This window comes from Chinchilla lanigera, unplaced genomic scaffold (assembly GCF_000276665.1).
Source record: "Chinchilla lanigera isolate Chin_1 unplaced genomic scaffold, ChiLan1.0 scaffold00136, whole genome shotgun sequence".
NCBI lineage: Eukaryota > Metazoa > Chordata > Mammalia > Rodentia > Chinchillidae > Chinchilla > Chinchilla lanigera.
This window is the reverse complement of record NW_004955537.1, coordinates 2,621,316-2,640,369: the sequence shown is the minus strand read 5'-3', so window position 1 is coordinate 2,640,369 and position 19,054 is coordinate 2,621,316. Positions and strand designations below refer to the sequence as shown.

Genomic DNA, 19,054 nt, shown 5'->3' with positions numbered 1-19,054 from the left:
TTTGACATAGATATTTTCTCAGTTACATGCATGGGAAATATCTTCAATGAATTTATTATTTGTTTTCTTTGTTATAAGAGTAGTACATGTTTAGTTTTAAAATGTGATGAAACAGAAACAAACAAAAGGAAGAAAGTCATCCATTACCTTGGACCTGAGATTCTTCCAGGATCTATGCTTTCAGGTTTAAATTTTTAAATTGCTTTTATTAATTTTTAAGTATACATAAAATCTTAAATTAATGTATTTATTCCCATATTTGGTGTTGAGTTATTCAGTAAGTATTAAATAAGTTATTATTTTAGTCACTTAACAGTAAGTTCTTGGACATTTATTCATTTTGCTTTAATTTTATTGCTGAAGTATATTCTATTTGCTCTCTTTTGTTAGATAGAGTAGAATAAAACAGAAATTATTTTTGATAAGAACAATTCTTAATTTAATGCAGATAAATTTATGCATCTTTTCCTTTACGGTTATGAAATGGACACAAGTGAAAGATTTCACCACACTCATCAATTTGTGAAGGAATCAGTATAATATCAGGTCTGGTTCCAAAGAAAATCTGAACAAATTTCATTTAATATTATGAATTAGGTAGGACTCATTTGCATTGCTGTGGGAAATAATCATTTGCATTGCTCCTAATTTTCTGTAATTTAACAGTAAAACCTGCAGAGCTGCACTACCCTCAGTCCAGAGAAAGTCAGGCAAAGGAACCACAGCCCTATAAAGTCAGACAACCCCCTGAGATTGCTAGACAACTTCCTGCACTGTAGAGAGAGCCTCTGAGTAATCCCCTCTGCCCTTGTGCAAGTCTTAGATGCCTTTTTCGAACATATCTCTCCTTTGTGATCTTCAGTTCCAAAGACTGTATTTAATGGAGAAAAGGTGGCTATGTTATGTCTGGCCTTATTGTTTAAATAGGTGTAATAAGAATCTTACCCATAGAGGATTCCTTGAGTTTGCTTTGCAAATCTAGAGGCATAGAATTAAATTTTAGCAGAAATTTTAGTAAGAAATACCACTTTGGACTTTTAAAATACATTGTCATTTGCTGCAGTGAAGCTGAAAAACCAAGCCCAAGAAATTCTTTTTGTGTTTTAGTCACAGCATCTAAATATGGTTCAGACCACCTGTTAATTGAGGGTCCCAAATTTGCTGAGATTTCCCTGCCTGGGGAGGGACTATCCTTGCCAGCTGTAAGTTTGGATTCTTGCAGAACAGATACCAGGCTGACATCCCTGGGAAAGCTTTATACAAATGGGCTTCTCAAGGAAAGCTAGCCCTCAGTTCACTATGCCTGATTACAAGATACTCATTTTAAAGTATGGCCTCGGTTATGTGATCAATGTGATCAAGGATATCTTTATTAAAAAGTATATTCTATTCAAGGTATGCTAATAACTATGTTGTTATGAAAACTACAGAGACCAATTTGAGATTCTGAATTCAGTGTTCAAGTGAAAATCAGCTAAAGTTAAAGAGTTAAAGCTGATTCGTTTTGACCTCGAGATATAATTAAATGGTGCAGGATTTGCCTACTGGGCATGAAGCCCTGGGTTCAATTCTTCACACTGGAAAAAAAAATTATCTTACTTTACAAAAAAAGCAATTTACTTAATTTATGTTAGAGATAGCTTGAGAAGAAGTCTTCTTTCATAGATCCATAACAAATACACATCAAAAATAACATAAACGGTTACCTCAACACATAACCTCATCAGTTCATTGAACTCCACATAACTGATCTTGCTGTGCTGAACCTGGGGCTGCAGTCAATATCATGGAATCCACCTGACTGCAGGCTGAGAAGCATCCTGGGAATCCTACTTCATCTACTTAATATATTTGGCAATTAGCTTAAGGTATCAGCTTGGAATCCTGACCCTAAGTGTCTTTTCTTTCAAATAGTAAATATTCAGAGCAACCAGGAGAGGCCGTGGAAGAGATTTAGGGTTACTGGTCATGCTCTGTCTGGCTGGATCTGCTGGTTATCTCACGGATGTGCTCACTCTAAAAACTTAATCAGGCTGTATCCTTGGAATTCAAGGAAACTCAAGCTCAGCAGAATCAGGGACTAAGTCTTGTTCACTTTAGTATCCAATAGCCAGAAATATCTCTCACACTTTGCACCAATGAGTGTTCAGAACCATTCGACTAATCCAGGAAACCATGGTACAGAGAGGACCCTGATAAACAATGCTGGAGAGTTCTCCTGAATAAAGAGCTAGCCAGGAGGCAGGGAGTGTCAGGGAGGAGCTCCCCAGAGCATGGCAGCAGGTGAGTACAGAGGAAGGTCATCTGTTTACAAGCCAAGGCTTCTAGGAGGAGAGAGCACTGAGGTGGGTTTGGAGGCACACATGGGAAGCTGAGGTAGGGCAGTTCAGATCCAGGGAGCACCACAAAGGAGGCATCTACAGGTGGTTCTGGCTGCCCAGAGTTCAAGGTGGGAGTCAAAGATCTGCAGGGTGGTATGCAGCCTAGAAAGCTGGACAGGAGTTGGCTCCGGCTGCCAGACAGAGGAGGTAAGATTGAATTTCACAGATGGAATTCACTGGAGGTTCCTGAGCAGTAGAGGAATAGTTAGGGCTGCTAGTTTTTAAAAAATGGCTATAGCAGCCTCATGAACATTTATGGCCTACAGCACCTGCATTTAAAAGGGAGATGGGGGTGCTGGGGATTTAGCTCAGCGGCAAAAGCGCCTGCCTGGCAAGCGCAAGGTTGTGAGTTCGGTTCCCGGTACCAGAGAAAAACCAAAATAAATAAATAAATAAATAAATAAATAAAATAAAAGGGAGATGGGTCACTGACCTAAAGTCACTGAGTGTTTGGGACTGGGCAGCCATGGAGAGAGGGTTCCAGGTGGGAGCAGAGCAATGCTGGAAGAGAAATCAGCCTCCCTGCTAAGGTATGAGGAGGCTACCGGAGTGGCAGCTTCCCTGTAGGGCAGGCAAAGCCCTCCAACCCTGAGGGTCTTCAATAGATCCTGAATCAGACAGTTGGACATGGACACCACCAAATCCTCACGTCCCCACGGTGAATCAGTGCTGCTCTGGGCCACACTCTCGATCAGGATCAGAACAACCTGGAACAGGAGAAAGATTCTCGCTGAGCAGGATGTCTGGGCCAAATAAGTTGGAGTAGGAGCACTGGAGACAGCAAACCCCAGCCAAATGCACCCTCCTGTCCCAGGGCTGGACTTCTGGGCTCAGTTCAAATCAACATCTCCCTCCATTGCTACGTGTGGCCCTAGACTTCCTCCGACGTCCCAGCCTGGCTCCTGGAGTAAGATTTTATTTTATTTATGTTCCTTCCATATGTAACTCTGGCCCACCAGAGCATCCTTGGGTCTCCATAAAGCAATGAATTTCTCGTTCTTAGAAAAGATGGAGCATGAAGCTGGTGTTTTGTTTTGGTTTTTTTGTTTTGTTTTGTTTTTTCTCCAGCAAGGTCTAAACACTTCCCTCCCCTTTGGGCAAAGGTATCGAAAGTGGGGCTCCACACTCTTCCCTGCTGTCTCACTCTGACTCAGAATGCCAAGATGGAAGTTCTTTCTGCTGTCTGCCTTGAATCCTCTCTACCACATTTCTGGCCCCTTCTCTCCTTTGCTCTTCACGTGGAAGAGAAAAGTCCCTCACAGGTTGATGTGAAATTCCAAAACACACCCTCAGAGAGCTGAGATCCAAGAGGCCACTGGGGAGCTTAAGACTTACACTGGCGCCATATTACATAAGATGCACATTAAAATGTACCCTTGTCCTACACTCACTACAATTAATGTATAACTATGCAAGAGTGTAATGAATTTGAGTCGACTGATGAAAGTTATATTTAATAGTCATTTTAATGTTTCTAATGTTTATTTTTCATGATGCCTATTTTTTAATAGATTGAGAATCATTGTACTTCAGAAGTTTTAATAGAAACCCACATAATCTTGAGAGAAACCATGAGACAATTATGTATAATCATTTACATTCCATTATCAGTTTACATGCTCTACTTTAGGGTTAGAAAAAATTGAGAATGCCTACAAAAGAGAAGGGGCTGAATCCAGGGAACAGATAAATGATCTGAAGTGTAGCAACTCTAAAGCCATTTAATTTATTTAGAGTAGGTAATTTATTTAGAGTAGGTAGTAATTTATTTAGGGTAGGTAACTTTTAGACTATGATTTTGTGAAAATCTCTAATTTCAAGGCTATTTAAGCAAGTAACAAGTGAAAGTGATATTTTTAGCATATTGAATGATGCCTATTTTTGAGCCTAAAATTTTTTCTTTCCGTTTCTGGCATGTCCATAGACCCTAAAAGCTCAAGGGCCTTGGACACTGTGCCTACAGCACCTACTGAGTGTAATAGCCCTGGGGATATCCTGGCATCGGGGTCAGACAGTGTCATGGTCTTTATTACCCAGACCTCCTCGGGGGCCTCATTTGTTCTCCTGGAGGAGCCACTGAGAAAAGACCTGCCTTGGGGTGCTGTGTGAGCCCAGCACATATGCCCCCGTGACCACCTCCCTAGCCTGACTTGAGCTCCAGGAAAGGGCACGGTCTGGGTGCCCTTGGGGAATGAGACACCAGGAGCTCAGTGCTTTCTCTCTGGTCTTGAGCCGTCTACAGGGAGTGTCCTGCCTAGAACCCCTGGGCCCACTGCCACACAGAAGTGGCCCTCTGAGGCTGAGGGGACCTGCCCGTACCATCCTCCCTGCATGAGTATAAGCTGAGGGTAGCAGGGTCCCCAGTCCTCCTGGGGAGTTACCCACTGCACCCATCTCCGGCCTTGCTGCCCTTGGCTGGTCTACATATCCTGCTGATGGCTGCCTGGACACCTCCATCCCTCTCCATGTCTACGTGAGCGTACAGGTGCTGCCTGAAGTGATCTCCTCTATCTCTGTGAGTCTGTCCAATCCCCTCTCTCTTTCCATCAGCCTGTTATCTGTCTCTTCTTTCTTGCTTTCCATTTCTCTCGGGCTCTGCCTCTTTTGGTTGTCTTTGTTCCTAACTTTTTGTCCAGTTTCTCCCTCCTCTGGCTCTGACGTTATCAGCCTGAGCTTGAACTCCTTCTTTCTGCCTTTCTTCCCCTCTTGACCCCTCCAGTTTTCACTCATAGGCTCTCTCTGCCTCTGGATTGGCCTGCAGCGCAGGCCCCACCCCCGGCCACTTCTGAGCTTTCCTCTTGCCATCACCCGTTCTGACTGTCAGTGCTTTCCCTTGTGGATCACCCACATGAGCCTGGTCCTTTGCCCATCCTCCTCCACCACCTGCATCTCTAGCCCCCACCACCCTATCTAGGCTCTCCTTGTCCACAGTCTGCAGTCCCCCATCTGCCTGCGCTCAGGCCCTCACTCCAACACTGACACTCTCCTCTCCCCCACCCCCACGCCCCCCATTTCTCCTTGCCTTTTCTCAAATTCTCACTCTCTTTCTTCTCCCTCCTCCTCCTTTTTCTCCTCCTCCCTCCCCCTCATTCTTCAAGGTCCAACTGCCCTGTTTTCAGCCTCCTACGCCTCTCACACCTTCACACCTACTTGCTCAGCATCACAAGCATTCTCTGCCTTCTCTGTCTGCCTCCTTCTGCTTTTGTTTCCTGCTATCTTTTGTCTCCTCCCCTCAACAGTCTCCCTTTAGGTCTCAATGTCTCCTTTACTATGTTGCTTACAGGCAGTCCTCTATCATTCTTCTAACATGAAGCCAGCAAAGAGCACCCTCCCACCTGTACCTCCTTGTGAGCCCCACCCCTCTCCCCATGCTGTACCCTGTGCTCTGCACTGTGCTCTCCCAAACGGGCCCCTGTACCCCTCAGACCCTGGTTCTCTTTGCTTCTGTCTCCACTTTGAGTTCTCTCTCTCCCTCCCTCCCTCCCACTATCTTTTTTTTGTCACTCCCTCTGCTTTCTAGTTTTACTGCTTCTCTGAACCATTCTTATCCCTAAGGGCCTGTACTGATACCAGAAAGGAGAGGGGAGTGGGAAGACTAGCAAATGCAGAAGGGAAGAAAAAGGAGAATGCAGATATTTTAAGAACCAGATATTACTGCAATCAACCTCTTCTTTCTGTGACAAGGAATAATAACCAGCCTAGTATCAAGGTCAGTAAATGGCAAAGGTAAAAATTCAAAACTGGCTGTCTTGAGCTTTTCATCTTGTAGGCTATACAGCAGCAGAGGAGGTATGAGAAGAGGAGGAGATAAATAAACGGGTCCAAAATTTAAAAGCAAACAATATTTCTGATTTCTATTATATAGTGGCAAGGAACCAAAGCTAGTAACCCAGCCCAGTATCAGTCAACCTGGGGGAAACAGACTCACCCCGCACCAGGACCTTTCAAACAGTCCGTCCCTGTCTTCTCACCCCATTGATGACAGGTCGTCGTTAGACCTAGCTGTGACTGACTCCAAGTGGCCAAGCAATTGTCCTGAGCACACAGCAAGCCAGCCAAGGAAAGTGGGGGTAGAAACCAGTTCCCTGACTTTGCTCTTAGATGAAGACACAAATTCATCCAAATGCAAGAAAACGTGGGGAAACAGACTTGTCACTTGTGTTGTTGCTGCAGCCTCTGCCCTCAGCCTGCAGGTAAGACAGGGCAGTTTCTCTCACCATAGCCCTGTGTAAGAACCCCGTATCTCAAGAGCTGAGATGATCCACAGCATCAGGGTGCCCCAAGTCTCACGTCCTGGTTCATCTCTGAGAGCAGCGCTTAGGGCTGCAGGAGGCTGGCGGGGGATAATTTGCTTGGTGCTCACCCTATTCAGATGTTATTTTGTTGTACAGCCCCAGCCCCGCTGTTTCTCCTCTCTGTGCTTTGGTAAAAGGAGAGCATTGTACTAGTGGTTATTAAGTTGAGGTTCAAGGAGGTGAGATAAGGGGTTAAGGGTATCCAGGTGAGTTATGTGTTGCTCTATCCACTGCTCTGTATCACTCAGAATATTTTACCCAAGGGAATTGGGGTGGATATGAGAGGAAGATCAGAGATGAAGAAAGACTGTGGACCTGGAGACAGCCCTGCAAAGAACAGAACAGAAAGCTCCTCTGGCTCCCTCGGCTGTGCTCCACTGGGCTGTCCTTGGGAATCAGTATATACGGGTTAATATAAAAGCATTTCTTGGTTAAAGTAAGTGTGTTTTGGAAAGAGATTACCTGGGAAGAAACAGACTAAGGGTGGCAGCCTAGTTAACTCCTCACATACAGTGAAGTTCACCCAGGAGATAGACTGATCACGTGGGTTAGAATGACTCAACCCAGGATGAGACAAGAGCAGTTTAGCACGGAGAAGACTGTGATCACTATGAGAAAAGAGAAATGAGCTTAGACTCAGGATTCCCAGGGCCTAGGAGACCGCTCAGGATGGAAACTAGGGAGAAACAGGGTTCAAGCTGTTCACTGTTGTTGCACTGGGCATGTGGTGAGGCAAGAAAAGCCCTGGAGACCCCGTGCATGCTGCATAGACTTAGCATGAAGCGTGATGTCAGCTGTGAGTGCACAATATTCTTTATAAAGACAAAGCAGCTGCTGGAGATGCAATGTTAAATGTCTCTGTGACAATTCACAAAGAAGTTGAAAGAAAGATATGAATCCAGGGTACCAAAGTGGGAAACTGTAAAAACAGATAAGGAGGTCAGCTAGGACCATGCACACAGCAAGCATAATTAACACTTCCTGATAAAGTGCCCTTTTCACTAAACGACTTTTTATGCATTTACTTCTGCATAGTTTCCCACAGAATCTAGTACTTTGAATAGGTTAGTTTCAAAATATAATTTTTGAGTCATAAAACCAGAGAGATAATGAATACTAAAAGGTAAACCCAAATACAGGGAACATTTTTAAATCTCTATATATTCATTCTCTATATATTCAGTTTATTGGCACCATATTGACAGTGTAAAAGGGGAGAGTCTTTGAAGAGTTCTTCACTAAGAATGTATGATCAAAAAATTAATTACACATGTTGTACTGTATTATGAAGAGTATATCTTCTTTATACGTATGCAATGTGATCAATATTTTCATTTTGGTAATTCTAAAGATTGTTTGTAGAACTATGCTAAGTTTATCCAAGATCTTGACTATAAAATATCCAGAATAACAGCCCTCATACTGGAACAGACAATGTCACAGTGATCATGCTCATAAAAATTGTTAAATGGCAGATAACACCATGAAATCAGTCACCAGGGAAAATTAAATCTTAAATATTATCTCCATAGCATTGACTTTAATGCCCAGTGATATCTTTCACCCTAATCCTGGCAGTGGTAAAACTTTAACCCAATTCATGTAGAGAATAGTCCCTAATCCTAATCCTTATACGTACAAGGACTAACAATTTCTGTAGCTCCAAGAGAAAACAAAAATGAGATAAATGGCAGAGACAAAATAAAGCCATATGAGCCCCGTCATGCCCAGCTTGGCCCTCACTGTTTTCATCACTATGACCCTCAATTAAATGCTGAACCAGATCTCTAGCTACAATTAGGAATTATGTGTTGGTGCCTCTATCTTCTGTTCCGAACCTCCCTGATACTGTTAGATAACGTGAAAAAAACAGAGCACACAAATTCTTTACATAACTTTGACATGGACACTCAATAACACATATCCTAAAAACTTTCAACAGGCAGATTACAATGCAGGAACTTAACCAGTCCACTGTGACAGAGTTCATTCTACTGGGCTTCAGCTCCAACCCCAGGACCAATCCTCTGCTCTTCACCTTCTTTTTAGTCTTTTATGTGTTGATCCTTGTGAGCAACAGCCTCCTTATCACACTCATCTGCCAGGACTCGCGCCTCCACACACCCATGTACTTTTTCATCAGTATCCTCTCCACGCTGGACGTGTGCTACACCACCACCACCGTGCCCCAGATGCTTGTGCATATTCTCAGTAAGAAGAGGGCCATCTCTCTTGCTAGGTGTGTGGCCCAGATGTACATCTTCCTTCTCTTTGGGGTCACCGAGTCCTGGCTTTTCTCCATCATGTCTGTGGACAGGTATGTGGCCATCTGCCACCCTCTCAGGTACAAGGTCATCATGAGCCATGGGATGTGCCTCTTCATGGTGGGTATCTGTGCGGGTTATGGTGTGGTGGGTGGCTTGTGCTACACTTTCTTTGCTATGCGTTTGCCCTACTGTGGTCCTAATGAAATTGACCACTACTTCTGCGAGGTTCCTGCTGTTCTGAAGCTGGCCTGTGCAGACACATCCCTCAATGACCTAGTGGACTTCATCACAGGCTTCAATGTCATTGTGGTGCCTCTCTCCCTGATTGTCATTGTCTATGGCAACATCTTTGCCACCATTGTGAAGATCCGCTCAACCCAGGGCCGGATCAAGGCCTTCTCCACATGCGCCTCCCACATCACCGTGGTCACCATGTTTGCCATTCCATGCATCATCATGTACATGAGCCCTGGCTCTGGCTCCTTATCAAACAGTGGCAAGAAAATGGCCCTTTTCTATAATGTTGCTACTTCCTTCCTCAACCCTGTCATCTACAGTCTAAGGAACAAGGATGTGAAACAAGCTTTCCTCAAACTGACAGGCTGGAGCAGGGCTCCAGAGTGAGGCTTTAAAGCTAAAGACCTCGGAGGCTAAACAAAGCAGGACTTGCAGTCACCAACTCTCCAAGAACTCTTTCATGAGCAGAAAAGGCCAAACTCTAAAGATAACTCCTTACCCTGGCCCAAGGTGGAGAGGAATAGGGTGCTCAGACTTCTGCAGTGTGTGGTGATATTGTTTGAGATAGAGATGATGGTGAAGGTGGTGTTAAGAGCCTGGATTTTAGCGTCAGGTAGACCAGGATGAAAGGCTTGGTTTACTGATTATTTGGATGTGAATTTCAAGAAGTCACAACTATTCTGAGGTTTGTGACTGTTCTCACAGAACAAATTAGATAATACTGGAAAAGGACTTAGTACAGAGCCTGGCATTCAGTACCTTTCGATAAATGCTAGTTTTAATTGTTTTTTGTTTATTTGACAAATTTGTACATATGTGTAACACACTTTGATCATTTTCCTCCCCATTACTCCCTTGCCCTGCCCTGACTCCTAGTTTCACTTTTTGGGAAATGCACATAATTTATATAATACATGTAATTTATATGTGATCATATCTGTCCCCCATATTACCCACCCTTACACCACCTCTGCATCCCTCTTATTTCTTTCCTTTCATCTAATAATTGTCTCCCACCTAGGTTCTTGTCTTTTTTTGGATTCCACATACGAGGGAGAACTTGTGATATTCCTCTCAGTATGGCTTATTTCACTCAGCATGATGGTCTGCAAATCCATCCGTTTTCTTGTAAATATAGAATTTTGTTCTTCCTTAATTCTGAATAATACTTCGTTGTGCAGATGTACCACATTTTCTTTATCTATGCACCTGTTGATGGGCTCTCAGGCCAGTTCCATTTCTTGTTTATGGTGGATTATGCTGCAATAAACATGCAGGTACCCTTGTAGTATATTGATTTGGGGTATTTACCAAGGAGTGGTATAGCTGGATCGAGTGGTAACTGTGTTTTTAGTTTTTTGAGGAACCTCCATACTAATTTCCATACTGACTGTACCAGCAGTGTAAGAGGATTCCTTTTTGCCCATGTGCTTGCCAGCATATACTGTGTTTTGTATTCTTCATCATATCCATTCTGACTTGGGGTGAGTTGGAATCTCCACACACTTTCGATTTTCATTTCCTTAATGGCTAAAAGACATTGAACATTTTTCATATACTTATTGGCCATTTGCACTTCTTCCTTTGACAAATGTCAGTTCAACTTATTTTCCCATTTATTGAATGGGCTATTTAATTTTTTAATTTTAAGTTTTTGAATTTTTATATATTTTAGATATTAATCCTCTGTCAGAAGTGTAGCTGATAAAGATTTACTCCATTCATTACTCCTGAATGCTCTCAGGTTTTCCCCGTTCAGCTGGCTCTTCACTCTATTTATTATTTCCTTTGCTGTGCAAAAACTTTTAAATTTGATATAGTCATATTTGTTGGTTCTTGCTATTAATTCCTGCACTATTAGAATCCTATTCAGGAAATTTTTGTCTGTACCTATGACATCAAGTGTTTCTCTATGTTTTCTTTTAGCGTTTCAAAGTTTTGAGTCTTATGCCTCGGTCTTTGATTCATTTTGAATTCCTTGTGTACAGGGTGAAGGACAATCTTCTACAAATGGATATCCAGTTTTCCCAGCACCGTTGGTTAAAGAGGCTGTCTTTTCTCCAATGTATGTTTTTGGTGTCTTTGTCAGAATCCGATACTCTATTTCTCAGATACTCTATTGCTCATGTATAGAAAAGCTGTTGGTTTTCATATGTTGATTTTACTTTCTACTATTGTCCCAAATTAGTTTGTGAGCTCTAAAATTCTTTTGGTGTAATCTTTAAGTCTTCTCAGTATAGGATCATATCACCTGCAAATAAAGACAGTTTGACTCCTTTTTTCCTGTTTATATCCTTTTGATTGTTTTCTCTTGGCTAATCGCTTTAGCTAAAATTTCAAGAATGTTATTGAACAGGCAAAGTGAGTAAGGATGTCCTTGCCTCATTCCTGATTTTAGAGGAATGCTCTCAGGTTTTCCCCGTTCAGAATGATGTTGGCTGTCGGTTTGTCATTTGAGTGATCAAAATATATGGTGAATGTTTACATTTTAAAAATTATTACACCAAAGACACATTGCCATTAACCCCTCGTCAGGACGGTCCTCCTCACTTTGAGCACACTCATCCCGTCTTTCTTGCCGCTTAATGAGGCAGCTCTGGAAGTCCTCTTTCATGAGTCTCTTTACAAGGTCCAACCAAAATTATAGTGAATGCTGCTGCTGAGTGCAATCCAGTGGAAAAGACAGGCTCATAAAAACATTACTGTGTGTCCCCTCGCCTGCCTTATTCACCGGATCTTAAACTACGTGAGGACTGGCTGTACTCAAGGTAAAAATGAGAATGAGCATTTTTAATCAGTTCAGTATGCTGAGTCAGCCATGAAGAAGGACTTCCAGAATTGCTTCAGAAAGTGGCAAGAATGATAGGATAAATGTGTTTGAAATGAAAGGCTATATTTTGAAGGAAATGAATGGCAATGTGTCTTTACTGCAATAATTTTTTAGTTTATACATTTACTGTATATTTCAATCACACTGAACATAAAGCCTTTGCTGTGTTGAGGTACTGTCCTTCAATACCTAGCTGTTTCAGGACCTCTATCATGAAGAGATGTTGAATTTTGTTGAAGGTGTTTTCTGTGTCAATTGAGAGGATCATGTGATTTCTCTTGGATTCTATTCATGTGCTGTATTATGTTTATTGATTCATATATATTTAATTATCCTTGAATCCCTGGATAAAATCAACTTGGTCATGGTGGATGTTGAATTGAGTTTGTATTTTAATAAGGATGTTTTCATTGAAAACTCATTTTTTGTTACTATGTTTGCAATTCATGCAGTTTACAATCATCTTTGGAGTGTTTACATGTACATATTACAGCTTGTTTCCTTTTTTAATCCCTTCTATCTTCCCTGCTCCTCCCCTCCCCCCACCGGTTTCCTACCCCCTTTTTCATATTTGTTGATACTACTTGTCTTAGCTCATGTTATGGCATGTGGTGTTTACACTGATTACAGTTATTATAGTACATGGCACATCTTTATTCTTCTTATTTCTTCTCCCCTCCTCCTCACCCCTTGTCCTAGTTCCCTTGGACCACTTTTCTGTTGCAAGAGATCCATCCCCTTGTCCCTTTCCATCCATCGTATACCATATTTTTGTTTGTACTATGCCTCACTCAGATAAGAGATATCATATGGTACACTCATGTGTCTGAAACCAGTACAACCATTATGGAAATCATGTGGAGATTCTCAAAGAATTCATAAGAATTTTTGTATCTATGTTAATGAAGGATATTGGTCTATAGTTTCTTTTCTGCTGCTGTGTCCTTATCCAGTTTTGATATTAGGGTGATGTTGGCCTCATAGAATGAGTTTGGAAACATTCTTTTGCTTTCTATTTTATGGAATAGTTTGAAGGAATTGGTGTTATTTCTTCTTTATTGGTCTTGTAAAATTCAGCTGTGAATCTGTCTAGTTCTGGACTTTCTTTGTTGGGAGACTTTTTATTATTGCTTGAATCTCATTGTTTATTACCGATAATTTTGGGGTTTTTATATCCTCTTGGCTCATTTTTGGTAGATCATATGTGTCTAAAAATTTATCTATTTCTTCTAGATTCTCCAATGTGTTATAATATAGGTTTTTAAAATAGTCTCTGATAATCCTCTGATTTCAGTGTGTCATTGTAACATCCTCCTTCTCATCTGTAATTATATTGATTTTGGTCTTCTTTCTCTTTCTTTTGGTTAGTTTACTAAGGGTTTATCAATCTTGTTTATCGTTCCTAAGAAGTAACTGTTTCAATGATTCTGTTTATTGTTTTTTGAAACTATTCCATTAATGTCAGCTCTTATGTCTATATTTCTTTCCTTGGGTTTGGTTTGGTTTGGTTCAGTTTGTTCTTGTATGTGTTTATATAGTTTCTGTTGTGTCTTTTGCTGTTGATTTTTAGTTTCTTTTCATTCTGATCTAATACAATACAAGAAATTATTTCACTTTTTGTTTGTATTTGTTAAGATTTGCCTTATGGCCTAAAATATGATCTATTTTCAAAAGAATTCCATGAAATACTGAGAATTTTATTCTGCAGTTTTTGATAGAGTGTTCCATGGACATTTAATCTGTGGTGTAGGGGGCTGGGGATTTAGCTCAGCGGCAAAGCGCCTGCCTGGCAAGCACAAGGTTGTGAGTTCGGTTCCTGGTACCGGAGAAAAACCAAAAACAAAACAAAACAAAAATCTGTGGTGTAGTTTAATTCTGATGTTTCTTCTTTTCTTGTTTTGTTGTTGTTGTTGTGTCTTGGGTTTTGTTTTTTGTTTTTTTTGGTCTGGGTGACCTATCTAGTGGTGAGAATGGAGTAGTGAAATCACCCACTGTTATTGTATTGAGACCTACATGTCCCATTATGTTGAATGGTGTTTGTCTTATGAATTAATGATGTTCAGGATGTGTATATTTTCAGTTGTCACTGTGTCTTCTTGGTGGATTGTCCCTTTTAACAATATGTAGTGGCTTTCTTTGCCTCATTGGACTGATTTCGTCTGGAAGTCAGCTTTTTCAGATATAAGTATAGCTACTTCTGCTTGCTTTAGAGTCCAGTTTGCATTGAATATTGTTTTATATTCTCTTACTTTCAGTTTAGGCATGTCTTTGCTAGTGAGGTGTAGGTTTTTTCTTTTTTAATTTAATTTTTAATTTTTTACTAGTACATGTTTGAGGTATATAATGATTACATTCAGTGGGCAGATTCGGTACTCATGTACAACACACTCTAATTCTCTTTACTTCCCTCTCTCCCCTTCTGCTCCCTCTCCCCACATCCATCTCTATATCCTCTTCCCATTTGCAAAATATCTCTTCAATTTATTTGTACTTTGGATTTCTCATATAAAAGAAGCTATGCAATATTTAGCCTTCTATGGCTGCTATATTTTGCTTTCCATTATGATTGCTTTTTATTATGCATCCATTTTCCTACAAATGACTCACAGTGATCTTTCTTTATGGCAGAGTACATATGTTCCATTGTGTACAATACCCATTTTTGTTACCATATTTTAAAATTTATATTAGTGTATATTTGCCATATGTAATGATCACATTCATCATGAGGAATTTGTATCTATAAATATCTTTTTTTCCATTGCCCTCCCCTCCCTTCAACCCTTCCTCCCCTCCTCATTTGCAAAAGCTTTGTTTCCATTTTTTCCTTCCATTCTCTTTTTAAAATCCCTTCTCCCTTTCTTTCCTTCTCCTTTCCTCTCCTTTCCATTTAGACAAGTCCATCCTACTTGTCAATATTTATCTTCCATTTGGCTCCTTATTTACCCTTTGAGTTTTCACACAAGAGAAACAGCATGATATTTAAACTTGTGTGTTTGATTTATTTCACTTAAAATTATAGTCTTGATGGACACACGTGTAAATATCACATTGTCTCACTGGTGTGAGAAACTGAAAGTATAAATAAAAACTAAGTTGTACAAAAGATATGGTAAAATGGGAGAAATTGCTCAAAAGGAAAGGGGAAACTAAGGAGGGGGAGGGGAAAAAGAAGAAAGAGAAAAAATGAGAAAAGAAAGATAAAATGGAAATGAAGCTTTGTAAATGAGGGGAGGAGGGGTTGAAGAGAGGAGAGGGAAATTGGAAGCGGGGAAAAGACAAATCAAGGTGTATTATGTACAGATACAAATTCCCTATGATGAATGTGATAATTGCATATACCTAATTTGTACCAATAAACTTAATTAAATTTTTAAAAAATTATGGTCTTAAGATGCATCCATTTAACTAAAAGTGACTCAAGTTTATCCTTCTCTATGGCAGAATAGTACTACATTTTATATAAATACCACATTGTCTTTATCCATTCGTCTGTTGAACATATTCATCTATTGATGGGCTTTTACAAGATTTAGCTATTATAAGTTGTACTGCTGTAAACATGGGTGCACATATATCTCTGTGGTCTGATGCTTTTAATTCCTTTGGGAAGACACCTAGAAGAGGAACAGCTTGCTCAAAGGGAACCTCTACTTTTAGTTTTTTGAGGAATCTCCATATTGATTTCTATAATGGTTTACCATTTACATTCCGACCAAAAATGGAGAAGGGTTCCATTTTCCCCAAAGCCTTGCCAGCATTTATTATTGGTTCATTTCCTGATGATAGCCATTCTTTCTGGAATGAGATGGAATCTTAGTGTTGTTTTAATTTACATTTCTCACCAATGATGTTGAACATTTTCTGTATATTTATTTGTTATTTGCACTTCTTCATCTGAGAAGAGTCTATTGATTTCTGATGACCATTTTTGGGTTGGATCCTTAAACTTAAGGGGTCTGATTTTTGTGTGTGTGTTTACAAGTTTTAGATATTAGTTGTCTAAGGAACAGCTGGTAAAACCTTTTTCCCATTCTATGAGTTGTCTCTTCCTGTGATGGTGGTTTCTTTTGCTGTGCAAAAGCTTTTTAATATGATGTAATCCCAGTTGTTGATTCTTTATAATATTTCCTGTGCAATCAGGGTTTTGTTGATAAAGTCTTTGCCTACACCTATGTTCTCAAGAGTTTTATCTGTTCTATTTTCCAGCAGATTAAGTGTTTCTGATTTAATGTTTATATCTTTGATCCACTTCGATTTTAGCTTGGTACATGTTGAGAGATATGGGTCTAGGTTTAAACTTTGGCATATGGAAAGCCAGTTTTGCCAGCACCGTTTATTAAAAATGCTATCATTCTTCCAGTAGTCGTATTTGGCCTCTTTGTCAAAGATAAGGTTTCTGAGTGCGTTTGGAGTTGCTGCTGAATCTTCTATTCTTTTCCATTGACCATCAGGTCTGTTTTCTTGTCAGTAGCATGCTGTTTTTATCACTGTAGCTTTGTAGTATAATTTCAAAGCAGGGATTATGATGCCACTTACCTTGCCTTTGTTACCCAGAATTCATTTTGCTATTCTAGTTCTCTTTGGTTCCATATGAATTTCAGGATTTGTTTTCTAGTTCTGTGAGGAATGCTATTGGTATTTTGATCAGGATTGCAATAAATCTGTGTAACAATTTTGGAAGTATGGCCATTTTCACTATATTGATTCTTCCTTCCCAAGAACAAGGGATATCTTTCTATTTTTTTATGTCCTCTTCAATCTCCTTTTTCAGAGTATGGTAGTTTTCAATGTATAGGTCTTTCACTTGCCTTGTTAGATTGATTCCTGAAGATTTCATCTTTCTTGATGCTATTGTTTTTTCTCAAGTTTCTATCTCAGTGAGTTTATTCACGTAAAGGAATTTTATTGATTTTTGAGTGCTGACTTTGTATCCAGCTATGCTACTGAATTTGCTTATTAAATCTAGGAGTCTTTCGGTGGTGTTTTGGGAGGTCTTCTATGTAAATACTTCATGATACTTCTGTCACATGCGAATAATGATAATTTAACTTCTTCCTTTCCTATCCCTATGCTTTTTATGTTTCTCTCTTACCTAATTTCTCTGTTTAATGTTTCAAGAACTATATTGAACCAGAGTGGTGATAGTGGGCACCCTTGTCTTCTTCCTGATTTTAGAGTGAAAGCTTTCAGGTTTTGTCCATTTAGTATGATGTTGATTTATCATAGATGGCTTTTACCAGATTGGGATAAAGACCATCTATTTCAATTTTCTGTAGAATTTTTATCATCATGTGTGTTGAACTTTGCTTCTATTGAGATGACCATGTGGTTTTTGTCCTTGGTTCTGTTAATATGGTGTATTACATTTATTGATGTGCTCATCTTAAATCATTCTTGCATCCTTGAGATGAATGCTACTTGGTCATGGTGTGTAATCTTTTTGATGATTAGCTTCATTCTGTTTGCCAGTATCTTACAGTTTTTTTTTTACTCACAATTGCATTCGTTTCTTCTCTGATCTTTATAATCCCTTCCTTGTATGAGCTTTGGGTTTAATTTGCTTTTCGTCTTCTAGACCCTTAAATTAAATTACAATTTTTGTAAGAAGTCCTGATATCTGGTAGAGAAGAATTTCTCCTAAACACGGTCTTAATAACCACAATAATTGTATTGTGGTACTGTTGTAACCATGGACACAATACAATTATTATAGTTATTGTTAGGTATAGTAATTGTTTCAAAGGGATTGGCATTGTTGTTTAGGCTTTCTATATATAAACTTACTGATTTTTTTAATCTAATGTTCTATTAATTACTATGTAAGGAGTATGATTGCCCCTATGATTATGAATTTGCCCAACTTTCACTTTAATTTTGTCAATGTTTACTTCACACACTAAGCACAAAACCATTTACAACTGTATTTTAAGACACATAAGTGGTACTGTGTCAAAATTCTATCCAATAATATTTAAAATAAGTTCAGTGAAACTCAGGGCCCAAAAGAATGACATATAAAAGAAAGTCTGAAAAACTAACTGTGCCGAACATTAAAATATAAATGACATTGGCCACAACCTGCTTCGCTATGAGATTTCCTCTAGCCCCTTACAAGAGCAAAATCAAAATCTAAGAGTGGCTTCACTGATATAAGCTGGTTCATAAGTAGAGTTACAGCAACTATTTTCAAGTGGTGTAAAGCATTCCTCTCTGATGTGCAATATCTGCTCAAAACCCTTTAAATTATCTTCTGTCTAGTATTCAACTCTATATATGCAATGCCTCTTGCTAAGTTTATCTTTTCTTGGATCCTTGGAAGATATGGAACTGAATCCCTTTTGCTGTGGAAAGGTTTTCTCACACTGTACTCCCCAACAGCTGAGAGTTTCCCTGACAGATATTATCCTAGACTGGAAGGTAACCTGAAGTTTCTTCTTTGAGAGGACAGAAAGCAGGAATAGCTTTGATTGATGAATTACCTGAAAGGGCAAAACTGTTAACAATTATGTCTAGATATAATCAACAATTACTACAGAGCAACTGGAGTTCTCTGAAGTAATTGAAGTTCCTGGAGTCAGAATGGGGATTTCCAAATTGAAGCTTAATACCAGAGAAAGAAAGAATATATGTGATGGGGAAAGGGGATAAAATGGAGGGAAATTCTAAAGTCCTGTGCCACTGAGCAAGATAAATTCCAATTCCATTTGAATATTGGGATTCAGTTTAGTAGAACATAGTCTCTTCTAATGTTACAATCAATGACCACACATCTGTGTTTATCTCTTGACTGAAAATTCAACTTTATGTCTCAGAAGAAGCTCAAACCCAACCTTTCCTAAAGGAAGCTCATCAGCATTCACTTCAAATCTTTACTCCTCCCAAATGGGTTTCCCACTTCAGTAAATGGCCCCTCCCTCCACCCAATAGCCAAAAACAACTAATGCTGCACATTCAATCCTTATAACTCTCTCCAAGCTGTCTCTTTTCCATCTCTACTGTCCCTGGACAATAAGGCCTAATAATCTCTCATTTAGAATATTT

The 19,054-nt window shown here is 39.7% G+C and overlaps 1 protein-coding gene across 1 annotated transcript; it reads left to right on the top strand.

Moving 5' to 3' along the window:
- Positions 1 to 8,628: 8,628 nt before the first annotated feature.
- On the top strand, positions 8,629 to 9,567 carry LOC102019201 (olfactory receptor 2D2-like). Its single transcript, XM_005410628.1, has one exon. It carries the CDS (start codon positions 8,629 to 8,631, stop codon positions 9,565 to 9,567), a length of 939 nt encoding a protein of 312 aa, XP_005410685.1.
- The last annotated feature ends 9,487 nt before the right edge of the window (positions 9,568 to 19,054 follow it).

Bases quoted from the DNA above. Each gene is read 5' to 3' on its own strand.
- LOC102019201 (XM_005410628.1), top strand. From the start codon at position 8,629: ATGCAGGAACTTAACCAGTCCACTGTGACAGAGTTCATTCTACTGGGC.